Here is a 14912-nt window from a genome sequence, read left to right as displayed (position 1 = left end):
TTGTATTGATTAAACAAACATACATAATTAATCTCAATATTATTATGCCAGAGCAAAGTCATTATTGTGTTATTGCTCAGTTTGTTTCCTTTAAATAAAACTGATTATTCTAAATTGTATTATGAAAATTACTATGTGTGCTTATTCATGCTTTATGATTTATAGCATGCCTTGGCAAAAGCATGAAAATAAATGGATAAAGAATAACCCAATAATCACTCAAAAAATATATATTTTTTGGGGGGGTCTCCTTTCTTTCTCTCACTGCCTTTAAAATATTGGGATAGTTGATATTCTAAACAGGGATATGTATGGACAGATGTTTGTGTGTGTTGTGACATCAAATCACTTTTAAAATGCATTTGGGGAAGTTGTCACATGATTCTCTAGAGTGCTCTGCTCTTAAAAAAAAAACTCTGCTTCTTTTACAGTCTTTGTTTGTTTTTCTCTTCTATTCTGATCAATTCAGTTGTTACCACAATATCTGATGTGTGTAATTTATGCTACTTTATGCAATGTTTTAAAGTTTATGATCTTGAGACGTTTATCTTTAGTTCAGTCTTCATTTTCAACAGAAAACTAACATTTTTTGCCTCTTTTTTTAAAGTCCCTCTTTTTTTGGTCTTTAACTTCTTAAATGAACTCAAGCAGAGTAAATTCCAACATTAAACAAAGTGGACATTGTGGTAATGTTTGCCCAGTCTGCTTGTCAATGTGAGGATTTTTCTAAAAAGAAAAAAAGAAAAGAAAAGAAAAAAGGGGGCTATAAAATCAGTAATGATTGAAAAAACTTTCTTTCTTTTGAGAGCATCTTTTGAAGACTGTTTGTGTTCTTGATCACCCTGTTTTCCTCCATCTTCTCCTTCTTGGTCCTATAGGTCCCCTTACAAAGAAACACAGTGATGATTTAGGTGATAGTGACCGCACGGACGACGAAGGTATTTTTTCCCCCAATGCCAAACTGATTTGCATGACAAGGGAAATCAAACTTACCCTTTCTCCTACAATTTTTATCTTCTTTGATTTTCTTACATTTCTTGTCCTTTTTTTGAAATTGATGGACATTTTCTTTTTGCTCTTTACTCGTAAACTCTCTTTTTGGGCTGGATGTGTTTTGTCCTCTTCAGCTTGATGTCTAAAATTTACATGTCTTCCACCATTCTTTGATATTAAAACTGTAACATATGTAGATTACCTGCTTGGATTTGCTGTTTCCTTTTCTTTACTTTTCTATGTTGCATCCCACCAGCAGATAGAATAACTATTAACCCTTCAGTCAGCTCTTAACACATTTTTGCATGTTTTTTGTTTTGATTTGCCTCGTTTCTAAAATATGATCATGTTCAAAAGTTTAACCGTTGGCTAACTGGCTTTTTTCTACATTAACAGATCTATTTATGTTTTTGGCATCAAAATAACCTTTGTAAATATGATAAAAATACTAGAAGACATGTTAATATCTTTCTCAGCCCTAGTTGCTGCAAAGACTTGTGGGGTGCAATGCTGGACCAACTTACTACCTATTAATATGTAAAACTTGAATAAATACACTTATTCAGCATTTGCAAGGAACCCACATGACATAGCATTATGTTTAAGGTTTTCACCGATGTCCTCACTGTACATAAACACTTCTATCACTTGGTAATTTCAGTGGAGCAATCATGTTGCTTCTTTGATTGCAGTGAATGCTCACACCGCAGATTGCAATTAAAATTTAGCAAACATCTCTGTGAGACAAAGCTGCTTCTCAGGGGCAAATACCTCACTGGTGGAATTAAATCTCCTGTGAACCAACTCAGCAAAAGGTAAGACAAGGTGAAGTAATTATTGTGGCTTAGCTGATCAGTTTTCAAAGCAGACAAACTTGTAGTTAGAATGTATGTAATATATTATCATTAATATATTTAATTTCCATTAATATTGACTTTGGTAGGTAATTATTGATCCTGGTAATTAAAGACTGACATGTAGCTACATGTTTTAATTTAAAGCTCTGGAAAAGTGGACCCTGACGTAAGATTTACTTTATACATTTTTTTCTGTAAATAGTATATCTTTACAGGGTTAAACAGATTCCAATCTGCTGCACTTTAGGTCACTCATTGTAATATAAATAACTATATGGGCTAGTTATATACATTATATATAAAATCTGTGTCTGCATAGGGACAAGATCAAGGATGCTAACCCACAGTTTCCTGCCACAATGTGCTAGTACAGAAAATTATAAAGAGAAGACTCTATAACCATATATAGTAATCAAGACATGCTAGTTAACCCATAAATATATTGCCTGGTTCTGTCAAACTCACCATGTGTTTGAAAATAAGCAACATTGTTACCTGTTCTGCTCTTATTGCCATGAATTTTCTAAACTCAAATGCAATAAAAATAAATTATTTTGTCCCCATGTACTGCTAATCATTTAAAGCCATTTAATCCTTTAATGCAAGGCGTGTTGTATTGTTTAAAAAAAAAACACTTCAGGGTTCCGGCGAATGTCTTTTGAAAACTGCAATGACTCTTCTTTGTATTGAAATGAGTGGTGTTATGATGCTATGGCATTCCACTTGAAACCCATTAATCTCATCAGTAGAAGAAAGAAGAACCTTTGCTCAATTGCCATAAAATAAGAGATCTTTGAAAAGTCATATTACAAATAAAATGTCTTTGATAAAACCCAGAGATAGTGTCATATCCCCTTGAGACTGCTGCAGTGCAATTCTAATGACAGGCAGAAAGTCTTAATAAAGCACCTCTACTGTATAATGTGATGGAGTAAACAGCAATTACATCCAAGTAAAACTCACAACCATCCAGATCCTTTTGATCTGCATCATCATGCAGTTTTTATGGGAGTTCAAACACACACGCATACACACACACGTCAGTAAGATTATAGAAAGTCACAAAGCTCACACAGATCTATTCAATGAATTCCATGCTAGCTTCAAGTGTTATCTCGATAAAGGATGTGGAGAAGACAAGTAATCCAGTTTAATTTACAGGGAAATATGTTTCAGAATGCCTGCATGGACACGCAGACCCTCACTCTCTTTCAGGGCAACTCCAATCAGTCTGAACTCTCCCTCCCCATTTTACTTTCCACGTAGCTCTAGAGGCTTTGACCTTTGACATAGTGTTGCCTTTTATCTGCCAACTCATTGAGGACATCCCTTCACAACCCCTCCCATCCAGTATCTTGCATTTTATAATCTCTTTATATTCTCTAAAGCTGCTATTTGTAATCCTTTTTGTGCTGGGAATAGAGATGTAAACAGGAAAGCCCAGAGAACTTGTTAGAAGCTTCTGTTTCAACATCAAATATTGCTGGAATAGTTAAGAGTCAGAATGTGGAAGTGAAGCTGTTTCAAACTGTGGCATCTACTTATGGAGGCTCTAAGTATTACATGTTATTACCTGTGAAAGATTAACCTCCAGGGATACAGTATAGATTAGAGTGTTAGGGGCCCAGAGATGTTGCTAATACCATGTAGACAATCTTGGAGTAAAAGAAAAGATCATAACAGTATCAACGACTGTAGGAGGAAGCCGGAGTACACAGGGAGAACTTGCAGACTCCACAATGAAAGAGGTGAATGGTCCAGATGGTGGAATCGAACTCAGGACCTTCTTGCTATGAAGCATCAGTGCTTACCACTGTGCTCCCCTTCTTTAGTTCTGTGGATTTAAATTCATACAAGATGGTAATTTTCCTTTGGCTTCAGGTCAGGGAAGCGGGTTGTCACTATTGATAGTGCTTAGATGCTGAGACTAGCTTAGAACACCTGGCCTTCTTGAAAATCTTGGGTGGGGTGCTGCAAGCATCCCTCCGAAGGCACTCTTGTCTACTAGGTACTTCAGTGCTCACATGGATAATGATAATGTAACCCCAAGAGTAGTTCTGTTTCTAGAGTTCAGTGCCGATCATGGATAGTCCATAACGGAAACTATGTTTGACCATGATTGTGTCCAAAGTGCACTTGGCAACAGGAAATGTTGCCAAGTTTGGTTGGATTCTGGAGGTAGCTGATCAATGCTGGAAAAAAAAAGGACATGGCTCTGTCAAATCCATACTGGCAAACTTTGGGAGAAGTCTGATGAGGCCAGGGAACAAGACTTTCAGTCGACTTCAAATCAATTCTGGCAAACCGTCAGGTATATATGGTTGGGTTGGCGTGCTGACGTCAACTGAGGACACAAGAAATAGAAGCAGTGTTTGTGTGATGCATATGACTTCCATCACTAGGTGTGAAGTCACTGAGGTAGAGATGGCTGAGCTTTCCCTAGACTCCATTCAGACTCTGGATGTTGTGGAAATGAATTGGCAAAGTGTAGTGGTGGAGAACGCATTTAAGCACTTCCCTTGTCCTCTGGAGCGTGGTGGTGCGGGGGCTGTCATTGTTGGCTATTTAGTCCACGTAGAGCAGTAGTAATAGTTTGTTTTTCATTGCTGGCAAGAAGTTGGACTCATTTCCCTTAGGTATGGGGCTCCACCAGGTCTGGCTCTTGTCATCGATTCTGTTTGTGATTTTAATGGACAATGTTTCTAGATTCAGGCAAGGGGAGGACAGTTTCAGGTATGGTAGCCTCAGGATCTTATCTTGGATTTTTGCTGTTGATGTGGTGCTCTTGGCTTCACTGGTTGATGGACTCTAGCTTTCACAGCCATGGTTTGCAACCAAGTATTGAGCAGCTAGGATGACAGTTAGTACCCCAAAGTCTGGTTCTCATCAGAAAATGAAGGCATACCCACTTGGGGCAATGATCCACCATCCCAAATAGAGAAGTTTAGGTATCTTTGGGTTTTGGTCATGAGTGAGGGAAGAAGGGAGTGGGAGACAGTCAAATGGATTGATGTAACACCCTGCAATAATGGGGTAAATATAGAGCTTAATTCAAAAGTGTGACCTTACTACTTGAGCTATGTTTTACATTTTTACCCTTACGTATGGCCGCAAGCTCTGGGTAGTGACTAAAAAAGTGATACACAGATAGAAGTTGTGGAAATGGACATTATTGAAAAGGTTCCCTGGCCTCAACCTTAGAGATATTGACCTTAATCATTGGAAAGGAGCACAGGGTAGAGCTGCCAACTGGATGTCCAACTGATAGAAGACCCTGAAACAGAACCAGGACAGCGTTTATTGTAGATTTAAATGTTAGTTGATTTGGGAATGATCAATGTTTGTACTGCATATTATAATTTAGCTGAAATATGGTTTTCTAATTATAATAAAATGATTGGTCACTGTTAATACATGGTAGATTTAAATAAATATATCTAAATCTCTTCATCATACATCTCTACATTGATGCCTTCTTAACCATGTTAGTGAAGAAGTTTTTATGAACAGTTTTCACTGAATACATTTTATTAGGCAGCCTTTGAATCAGTTTTTAGCACTTGGCCTCATTTTTTTTCTTGCTGGCCTTACCAGGATTCCTGTGTCTTTATTCCCTGCAGCAAAAAGCTAGAGCTAAAGAAAAAAAAACAACCCTTTTCTTCTTGTGACTGTTGTTGGTTTGATAAGTCCTCTACACTGGCAAAGGGAGAGGATACCAAAGTTTTTGCAACAGCCTGGGGGCCTCTCTTAGGGTTTGCCCAGAGAAATCTAAAGCACCTGAATCTCTTTGATCATAACCTCATCCTAAAGGAAGCAATGATCTACTCCATGCTGGCATGGCACCTCTCCTCTGACAAACCCTCCCTGACCCATACTCATCCCAGGGAAGATTGAGTGGTAGAATCACTACATGATTGCATCTTATTTTCACTCATCTTAGAGCAAGCTTTCATCTTTCTGCTCACTGTGAAATACACAAACCCACACACACAGACACACAGAAAAGAGAGAGAGGACAGTTGAATTTTCCTGCCTGATTCTAGACACATTCATTGAAAATTAAGTTACAGGAATCAATATTAACTACTGATTACAATAATCACACATGTATTTGCTAGTTCAATAATCACCTCAAATACAATTTATTCACTGATGGAAAGTGGTGGGTGGTAGAAAGTGTTGAAATATGCTGAATAAATTGATAAGTAAGGGGAATGAATGGAGAGGCTGGGATTTACAAGATTTTTTTGGCTCTGAATGCTGCACTTGGCAGCCAATGTAGGTTGCCAGGAAGCCATACTGAGAGCAAGCTGGATAGCATAAACTTAAAACCTTAATATATAATATGTTGAGTATACACTGGGAGTTGCTTTAGTCAGTAAATCCAGGTAAATTCAGGTAAATCCATCAATGTTCGAGCGTCGCTGTGGCAATTTTATCCTAACCTCACCTCATTACCGCTGACCTTCAGCAAAGAACAAAAAAAGCCACACTGGATTTATATCACTTCAGCAGAATTTAATTTCTATTTTCAAGTAACACTTGAGAGGACTCATAAAAATACAAGTGACTCTAATAATACACAGCTTCCATTCTCAAAAATTATGATTTTTATCATAACTCTTTCCTTATCATTTTGTTTACAAACCCATGTTAACAATTACAATTAATGCTATTCATGTTTTTTATTATATAAAGCCCATTGGATTTCACTGTAATTTGCGGTTGTTGTAATCATCTACATCATCTTCATTTGTTGTTCATAGCCATGATGTTGGCATCATCTCTACCATCTTCACTGTTGTTGCCATTATCAAAATCCAAGCCATTCTTTTCCCCAGAATTTCAAATATTGCAGTTTTTTTTCAGCACATATTTGGCACAGATGCTTTGAACCACAAGCTGTGGCGGTGTTATTAGACACTAAGAGTGAATGGTCCTGTTTGACAAAATCTCCAAAAGGAAGCAGAAGGGGCGGTGTCATCAATCACAATACTGTCAACCAGGAAACTTCACTTTGTCCTGTTTCAGAAGTTTGTTTGTTTTTTTTCATTCACTATATTTTAGTTTATACACCAAAATTACCAATTTAGTTTAAAAAAAGATAATAGTTTGGGTCAAAATATTTGCAATTTGGATTACATTTTAAAAAAACATGCTTGTTGAAAAACAGCCCTTTTGTTCCAACTAGTCAAAAATTCACAGGTTGGAAGTTGCACGTTACCTGGCCCCACTGCTGTTTTCGTAACATGATGTTGACTACATCATAACTGCCACCACAGTAACATTAATATTAGCATAATTGTTGCAATATTGTCCTTTAGTAACATCATTGTCTTGATCATAGCTATTGTCTGTTATACTTGTCCTCATTGCCATCAATGTAATAGGTAGCTATCATGATTTTTTAGCATGGTTGTTATTTGTCACTGAGATCATTTGCACCATAATAGTTTTCAGTATCATTACTATCAACACCATTAGCAATGTAATAGTTAATCGCTTTCATAGTTAGCTATTGCCGTCATCAAAACCATCTTGGGTGACACCAGCAAAAAGTATTTTTATTTCCATGATTGTCACCACTATCAAGTACATTACCATTACTGTCACTATCATGGTTGACATCATTGACATCATTGTCTAACTCATTGCAATCACCATTTAACATTCCCACAGCTGATTCCACTATATATCCAGTATTAATTGCCATTATCCTCATCTCTGTCACTCATCACTGTCATCATCAAGGCTGTCAGTTAATTATCACTACTGCCACTGTCATGCCAACATGACTATCAGCATTATCATTACCATTGCATAACCACCATCATAAACAGAATCATATCATCACAATTACCCAGTTCATTCATTCTTATTATATGCTCGGTTTGTCTCCCCTCCTCTCCTTTTGTTAGGTTGCACATATATCTGGACTGTACAGCACCAGCACACATACGCACTTGCCATAATCTCCTGACCTTTTTTGTCAGGAGTTTCTGGAAGTGTTCCAGAGGAGAGTTATGATGTGTCGCTACATTGTGGCCAGTGCCTGCTGCGACAGAGGGAGCTGAATAGCTTAAAAAAAAAACTGTAAAAGGACAGAGACTGTGGAGTGATGTAATGGTCTCTGCACTCAGGGAAACAGAAGAAAAGAAAAACATAATACAAAGACATGCATTCAGAGAGAATTTTACCAGAGCCAACCTACCTTTTCTTTAATCCCAATTCCTTTTCTGTGTAAGGTCATTCTGACTAATAAAAAAAAAAAAAAAAACACCCAGCACGCCCCTGCGGGCGGTTTATCCTTCAAGCTCGGGTCCTCTACCAGAGGCCTGGGAGCTTGAGGGTCCTGCGCAGTATCTTAGCTGTTCCCAGGACTGCGCTCTTCTGGACAGAGATCTCCGATGTTATTCCCGGGATCTGCTGGAGCCACTCGCCTAGCTTGGGAGTCACCGCACCTAGTGCTCCAATTACCACGGGGACCACCGTTACCTTCACCCTCCACATCCTCTCGAGCTCTTCTCTGAGCCCTTGGTATTTCTCCAGCTTCTCGTGTTCCTTCTTCCTGATATTGCTGTCATTCGGAACCGCTACATCGATCACTACGGCCGTCTTCTTCTGTTTGTCTACCACCACTATGTCCGGTTGGTTAGCCACCACCATTTTGTCCGTCTGTATCTGGAAGTCCCACAGGATCTTAGCTCGGTCATTCTCCACCACCCTTGGGGGCATCTCCCATTTTGACTTCGGGACTTCCAGATTATACTCGGCACAGATGTTCCTGTACACTATGCCGGCCACTTGGTTATGGCGTTCCATGTATGCCTTGCCTGCTAGCATCTTGCACCCTGCTGTTATGTGCTGGATTGTCTCTGGGGCATCTTTACACAGCCTGCACCTGGGGTCTTGCCTGGTGTGATAGACCCCAGCCTCTATGGATCTTGTGCTCAGAGCTTGTTCTTGTGCTGCCATGATTAGTGCCTCTGTGCTGTCTTTCAGTCCAGCTTTGTCCAGCCACTGGTAGGATTTCTGGATATCAGCCACCTCCTCTATCTGCCGGTGGTACATACCGTGCAGGGGCCTGTCCTTCCATGATGGTTCCTCGTCTCCCTCCTCTTTATTGGGTTTCTGCTGCCTGAGGTATTCACTGAGCACTCGGTCAGTTGGGGCCATCTTCCCAATGTATTCTTGGATGTTCGTTGTCTCATCCTGGACTGTGGTGCTGACACTCACCAGTCCCCAGCCCCCTTCCTTCCGCTTAGCGTACAGCCTCAGGGTGCTGGACTTGGGGTGAAACCCTCCATGCATGGTAAGGAGCTTTCTTGTCTTTATGTCAGTGGCTTCTATCTCCTCCTTTGGCCAGCCTATTATCCCAGCAGGGTACCTGATCACGGGCAGGGCGTACGTGTTGATGGCCCGGATCTTGTTCTTACCATTCAGCTGACTCCTCAGGACTTGCCTGACCCTCTGCAACTTGGTGGTTGCAGCTTTTCTAGCGGCCTCTTCATGGTTCCCATTCGCCTGCGGGATCCCCAGGTACTTGTAACTGTCCTCTATGTCTGCAATGTTGCCTTCTGGTAGTTCAATCCCCTCAGTACTGACTACCTTCCCTCTCTTTGTTACCATCCGACTACACTTTTCCATTCCGAATGACATTCCAATGTCATTGCTGTATAGCCTGGTAGTGTGGATCAGTGAATCGATGTCTCGTTCACTCTTGGCATACAGCTTGATGTCATCCATGTACAGGAGGTGGCTGACAACTGCTTCGTTCCGTAGTCGGTATCCGTAGCCAGTCTTGTTAATGATCTCACTGAGGGGGTTCAGGCCTATGCAGAACAGCAGTGGGGACAGAGCATCTCCTTGGTAGATCCCGCACTTGATGGTGACTTGTGCTATGGGCTTGGAGTTGGCCTCTAGTGTTGTACACCACATCCCCATTGAGTTCCTGATGAAGGCTCTTAGGGTCCCATTGATCTTGTACAATTCTAAGCATTCCAGTATCCAGCTGTGGGGCATTGAGTCATAGGCCTTCTTGTAATCAATCCAGGCAGTGCACAGGTTGGTCAGTCTGGTCTTGCAGTCTCGGCTGATTGTTCTGTCTACCAGTAGCTGGTGTTTTGCGCCTCTGGTATTCTTGCCAATCCCTTTCTGTGTCCCGCTCATGTATTGACCCATGTGCCTGTTCATCTTAGCCGATATGATGCCTGACAGGAGCTTCCATGTAGTACTGAGGCAGGTTATTGGTCGGTAGTTGGAGGGGACCGGTCCCTTCTTGGGGTCCTTGGGGATCAGGACCGTCCGACCTTCGGTTAGCCATTCCGGGTGTCTCTCGTTAACTAGCAGCTGGTTCATTTGTGCTGCCAGAAGCTCGTGGAGTGCAGTCAGCTTCTTTAGCCAGTAGGCGTGAACCATGTCGGGCCCTGGTGCTGTCCAACTCTTCATACTGGAGACCCTTTCTTGGATGTTGGCCACTGTGATGGTTACTGGACCCTGTTCAGGGAGGTCGCTGTGGTCTGCCCTCAGATCCACTAGCCACTGAGCATTGCCGTTATGGGTTGCGTCCTTCTCCCATATGCTCTTCCAGTATTGCTCCGTCTCCAGCCTTGGTGGTGCTGTTCTCTTATTATTATTATTATTATTATTATTATTTTTTTTTTTAAATGACATCAGAAACAGCAGTATGCGACATTACGTGATGGCAGAGCTTCAGTTCATCCTTTGTCATTTTTTTATTTTTTATTTTTTTTTTTTTTAATAAATAGGACAGGGGGAATGAATGAGAGAAAGAGGGGGAGAGAAAGAAAGAAAACCAAAGGGGAGAAGAGACGGTGAGAAGGGGGGGGAAGAGAGAGAAAAAAAAAAAAGAACTCCTGGGTCACCTGTATGGAGAAAAAAAAAAAAACAAACAAAAAAAACAAACAGAGGAGACAGCAAACAACAAAGAGCAACATAATAATAGAGAAAACAAAGCACCATCACAATAAACTAGCTAGTCATAGATATCAATATTTACTAAATAATAAACGATATTGTGCAGCACGCAAGATAGACAGCGCACAGTGTGCTTTGAGGCAGCAGCCAAGAAAGCTTTAGTCCGCGTCTGTGAATACCCATGTGTGCATACCTGTGTGGATCAGCATGCTTGCATTCCAAAGGTTTCTCCATGTAATGATCTGCTAGGGAGTGTGGGGGGGCCACAGCCCCGTCCTCCAGGGTGTGAAGTGGGTATGGAGGAGATCAAAACTCCAGACATCCAGAGGCCCCCAGAACACAAGAGACCATGGAAGACCAACAGAGGGGCAGCCGCGCCACTGTTCCAGTAAGAGCTGAGGAGAGTCCCAGATGAGGGCTCGCCCAGCAGCCGCGGAGCAGAAGTCAGGGGGAGTTGCAGTGACGCGCCCGTGAGCTCCGCCGGCCCCCAGCTGTGCCTGAGTGACCGAGCCCCAGGCCGAGAGGCCGGGGGCACCCCACCTCCAAAGGGGCCCGAGCGAGCCCCAGGCCCCAGGCCCCGACAAGCGGCCGCCAAGGAGTGAGCCGGTGTGTACCCGGACGCCCACCCCCAGACACAAAGAACCACCAACACACCGACACCTGAGGGAGTCCGCCACCGGCAGGGGAAGTGGTGGTGGGTGGAGATAGGCCTCCAAACCTTGGAGGGCCTGAGGTGTCCCCAGAGAGAGCTGTTCTCTTATTATTATTGTTCCCTTGCCACTGAGAGTACACCTTTGCCTATCTCTCTGGTGTACCTCCTCAAGCGGCTGGGCAAGGCTATGAGTCTTTGCTTGGCAGTTTCCAAGGCCTCAGGTATGGACAGCTTGCTGTATTTCTTATGCACCTTCTTTGTCGCACCTTTCTGCAACTCCATTAGTTGGCTGACCTCCCTCCGTGCTACTTTGATCTTGCCCTCTAGCCTCCTTCTCCATGGAGGGTACTGCCCCTTGTGGCTGTTCAACTTGTAGCCAAGCATCTCACTGATCACTGCTGCCGTATTGTAGATCAGCTTGTTAGTGTCGGTAATCGTGGTTGTAGGTATCGTCCGTAGTGCTGCATTAACATCATCTAGCAGACCTTCTGAGGGTACTTCACGTAATCTTGGTAACCGACTACGGGGGATACAGGTTTCAAGCTTGGCGATGATCCTATTTTTCAGGTCAGTTCCTCTCACACTCAACGATCCTTCTCCTATCGCACTTGGGGCTATGTACCCAATCTCGGGTGGGGGTGATGATATCTCCCCCCTGACCTGGCGTCCTGACTCCTCCTTGCCATAGCATTTGTGTTGTACCTCGTCAATCTCTAGCTGTGAGAGCAGTCCCTTCTTTCGAATGTTGGAACACTGAGCTACTAGTTGTTTCGCCGTCATTGTGGATGTTGGATATCGAAGAATCCATAGGTCCCGCATCCTATTCATGTAGCCCCTTCCGCCGGGGTTACTTGCGTAGTAGCATTCCAACAATGCCCTGTTTTTGTATTATTATTGTATTATTATTGCAGAACACAATGCATAATCTAGGAAGAATACTACAAATAAATTAAGTTATAAATAATACAAAGTGCCCTGTAATATATATATATATATATATATATATATATATATATATGAAGACCCCAGGTGCAGGCTGTGTAAAGATGCCCCAGAGACAATCCAGCACATAACAGCAGGGTGCAAGATGCTAGCAGGCAAGGCATACATGGAACGCCATAACCAAGTGGCCGGCATAGTGTACAGGAACATCTGTGCCGAGTACAACCTGGAAGTCCCGAGGTCAAAATGGGAGATGCCCCCAAGGGTGGTGGAGAATGACCGAGCTAAGATCCTGTGGGACTTCCAGATACAGACGGACAAAATGGTGGTGGCTAACCAACCGGACATAGTGGTGGTAGACAAACAGAAGAAGACGGCCGTAGTGATCGATGTAGCGGTTCCGAATGACAGCAATATCAGGAAGAAGGAACACGAGAAGCTGGAGAAATACCAAGGGCTCAGAGAAGAGCTCGAGAGGATGTGGAGGGTGAAGGTAACGGTGGTCCCCGTGGTAATCGGAGCACTAGGTGCGGTGACTCCCAAGCTAGGCGAGTGGCTCCAGCAGATCCCGGGAACAACATCGGAAATCTTTGTCCAGAAGAGCGCAATCCTGGGAACAGCTAAGATACTGCGCAGGACCCTCAAGCTCCCAGGCCTCTGGTAGAGGACCCGAGCTTGTAGGATAAACCGCCCGCAGGGGCGTGCTGGGTATTTTATATATATATATATATTAGAGAGAGAGAGAGAGAGAGAGAGAGAGAGAGAGAGAGATCTATAGATAGATATAGATATAGATCTATATCTCTATATATAGAGAGATATAGATATAGTCCTAAATTTTAGTTAAAAAAGGAGCAATAATGTTAAAATGATGCTGATGCATTGCATTTATAGGGGCACCTACAAACTATTTTCATATCAGTCTTTTAGTGTCAAGAAGTTCCATCAAAATGTGTGTTTTTCTTGAGGTTTCTAATTTGCCACTCCTCTGGTTTAGAAAAGTATCAAAAAATATTGACAGAATCTGTCTTTTGTTTTCTTGGTTGGTTTACTTTTAATTCCCCGCACACTCTCTCATCTCTCTCTGGACCTGATCCCTCACTATAAAACATCATTAGGATAAATGATGTGTACTGCTACATGTACTGATAGAAACAGTTAAGAAACAACATGAAAAGGCTTATCACTGAAAAACGAGATGAAAGTGGAACCTTGTTTTGAACATGGGCTCTCACATGTTGTTAGATCTCCTGGGCCATACCTTACATTTGCCAGGTGCAAGTACACATACTTCTTTTTTACATTAATAGATTCTCACTGCTCAAAATGATTAAATCTGCTTTAAATCACGCTGAGTTATTTTAAAAGACAAGCTTAGTTAGTTTTTACATCTATCAGTCTGTGCTTATATGCATTCATATTCACAAAGTCAAGGTAAGCTTTTCGCTGCAGTTGAAAAAAAAAGGATACACTACTTTACTGAAGTAAAATTATGTCCCAATAAAACAAAGCTTTTTCATAAAGTTGTCAAACCTCATGTGCTCTTAAATTAAATGAATTTAAATTAAAATTTATCCCATGTTATTCTCTGAAGTTCCTCAGTATAGTGGGACATTTCAGATTGCCATTCTGGCATTTTGGACAGTCCATTGCCTGAAGGAAAATACAACTCATTAAATTAAACACATCAAATATCGTTTTTCCTTTACATGCATATGGAATTTAGATACATTGGTAAACAAATTAAACAGTATATCTCAATAACAACAGTCATATAGTGCTTTCATATTGACAAAATATTTTGATGCCTAAAACTGACAAGGTCTCTATGTTGAAAGCCAGTGTGCCAAAAAGGTTGGCGAAAGCCCCCTACAAATGAAAGTTTTGAAAGTGAATCCCTGACCGTCGCTTTCAATATGTCATCTAACCAGTCCTTCTGCCTCTTCCACCTTCTCCTTTTCACCCCCCCACCCCCCCTCCTCTAGACATTAGGGAGAGTGGAAGCCCCAAACCAGTGATGGTTTTCATCCATGGGGGCTCCTACATGGAAGGAACTGGGAATATGTTTGATGGCAGTATCCTGGCCAGCTATGGGAACGTGATTGTCATCACTTTAAACTACAGACTTGGCGTCCTAGGTAAGGATCCTGCAATGAGTGACCATTATTGCTGTCATGTTGTGTCGTGTCTGTTCTTCCTTTATTTATGCCTTTTGTCATGTTGAGTCTATTACGTTAGCCTTAAAAAGACGAAGACCAGGGATATCTTTATTTCTTTCTTTTCCTTTCTTTCTGCCTTCCTTTCTTTTTTTGGTCTGTACATTGTTCTGGCTCAAACTGGTATTTCTTGCTAATATCTGGTCTCATTTCTTTGTTGATTGATTGCGATATTTCCAAAGACTGAATTTGAGCTTTCTATGAGATGATTGCTTTTCATTCTTCCTTGACTTTGACGCTAAAGTAGGCAGGTGACAGGCATAGTAGTACAAAATGTTTGTGCCATCCCTTTTCTGATCCTTTGCTCATCTACGT

General features: G+C 41.7%; 1 protein-coding gene across 11 annotated transcripts in view; it reads left to right on the top strand.

The window, feature by feature from the left end:
- nlgn1 (neuroligin 1) overlaps positions 1–14912 on the top strand; it is a 265801-nt gene that overhangs the window by 99186 nt on the left and 151703 nt on the right. For 7 of the 11 annotated variants that reach the window (XM_085348815.1, XM_085348814.1, XM_085348822.1 and 4 more), the window contains 2 exons: positions 879–938; positions 14367–14519. In XM_085348815.1, coding sequence (XP_085204941.1) covers positions 879–938; positions 14367–14519 — 213 coding nt within the window. The remainder of the gene's footprint in view (positions 1–878; positions 939–14366; positions 14520–14912) is intronic. The other 4 variants (XM_085348821.1, XM_085348817.1, XM_085348824.1 and 1 more) reach the window with 2 other exon arrangements.

This window comes from Diplotaxodon limnothrissa, linkage group LG23, assembly GCF_057381915.1.
Source record: "Diplotaxodon limnothrissa isolate DT_005_m linkage group LG23, D_limnothrissa_male_GT1.1, whole genome shotgun sequence".
In the NCBI taxonomy this organism is placed as follows: Eukaryota; Metazoa; Chordata; class Actinopteri; order Cichliformes; family Cichlidae; genus Diplotaxodon; species Diplotaxodon limnothrissa.
Note: the sequence above shows the minus strand (reverse complement) of the source record. Positions and strands in the feature narration are given on the sequence as shown.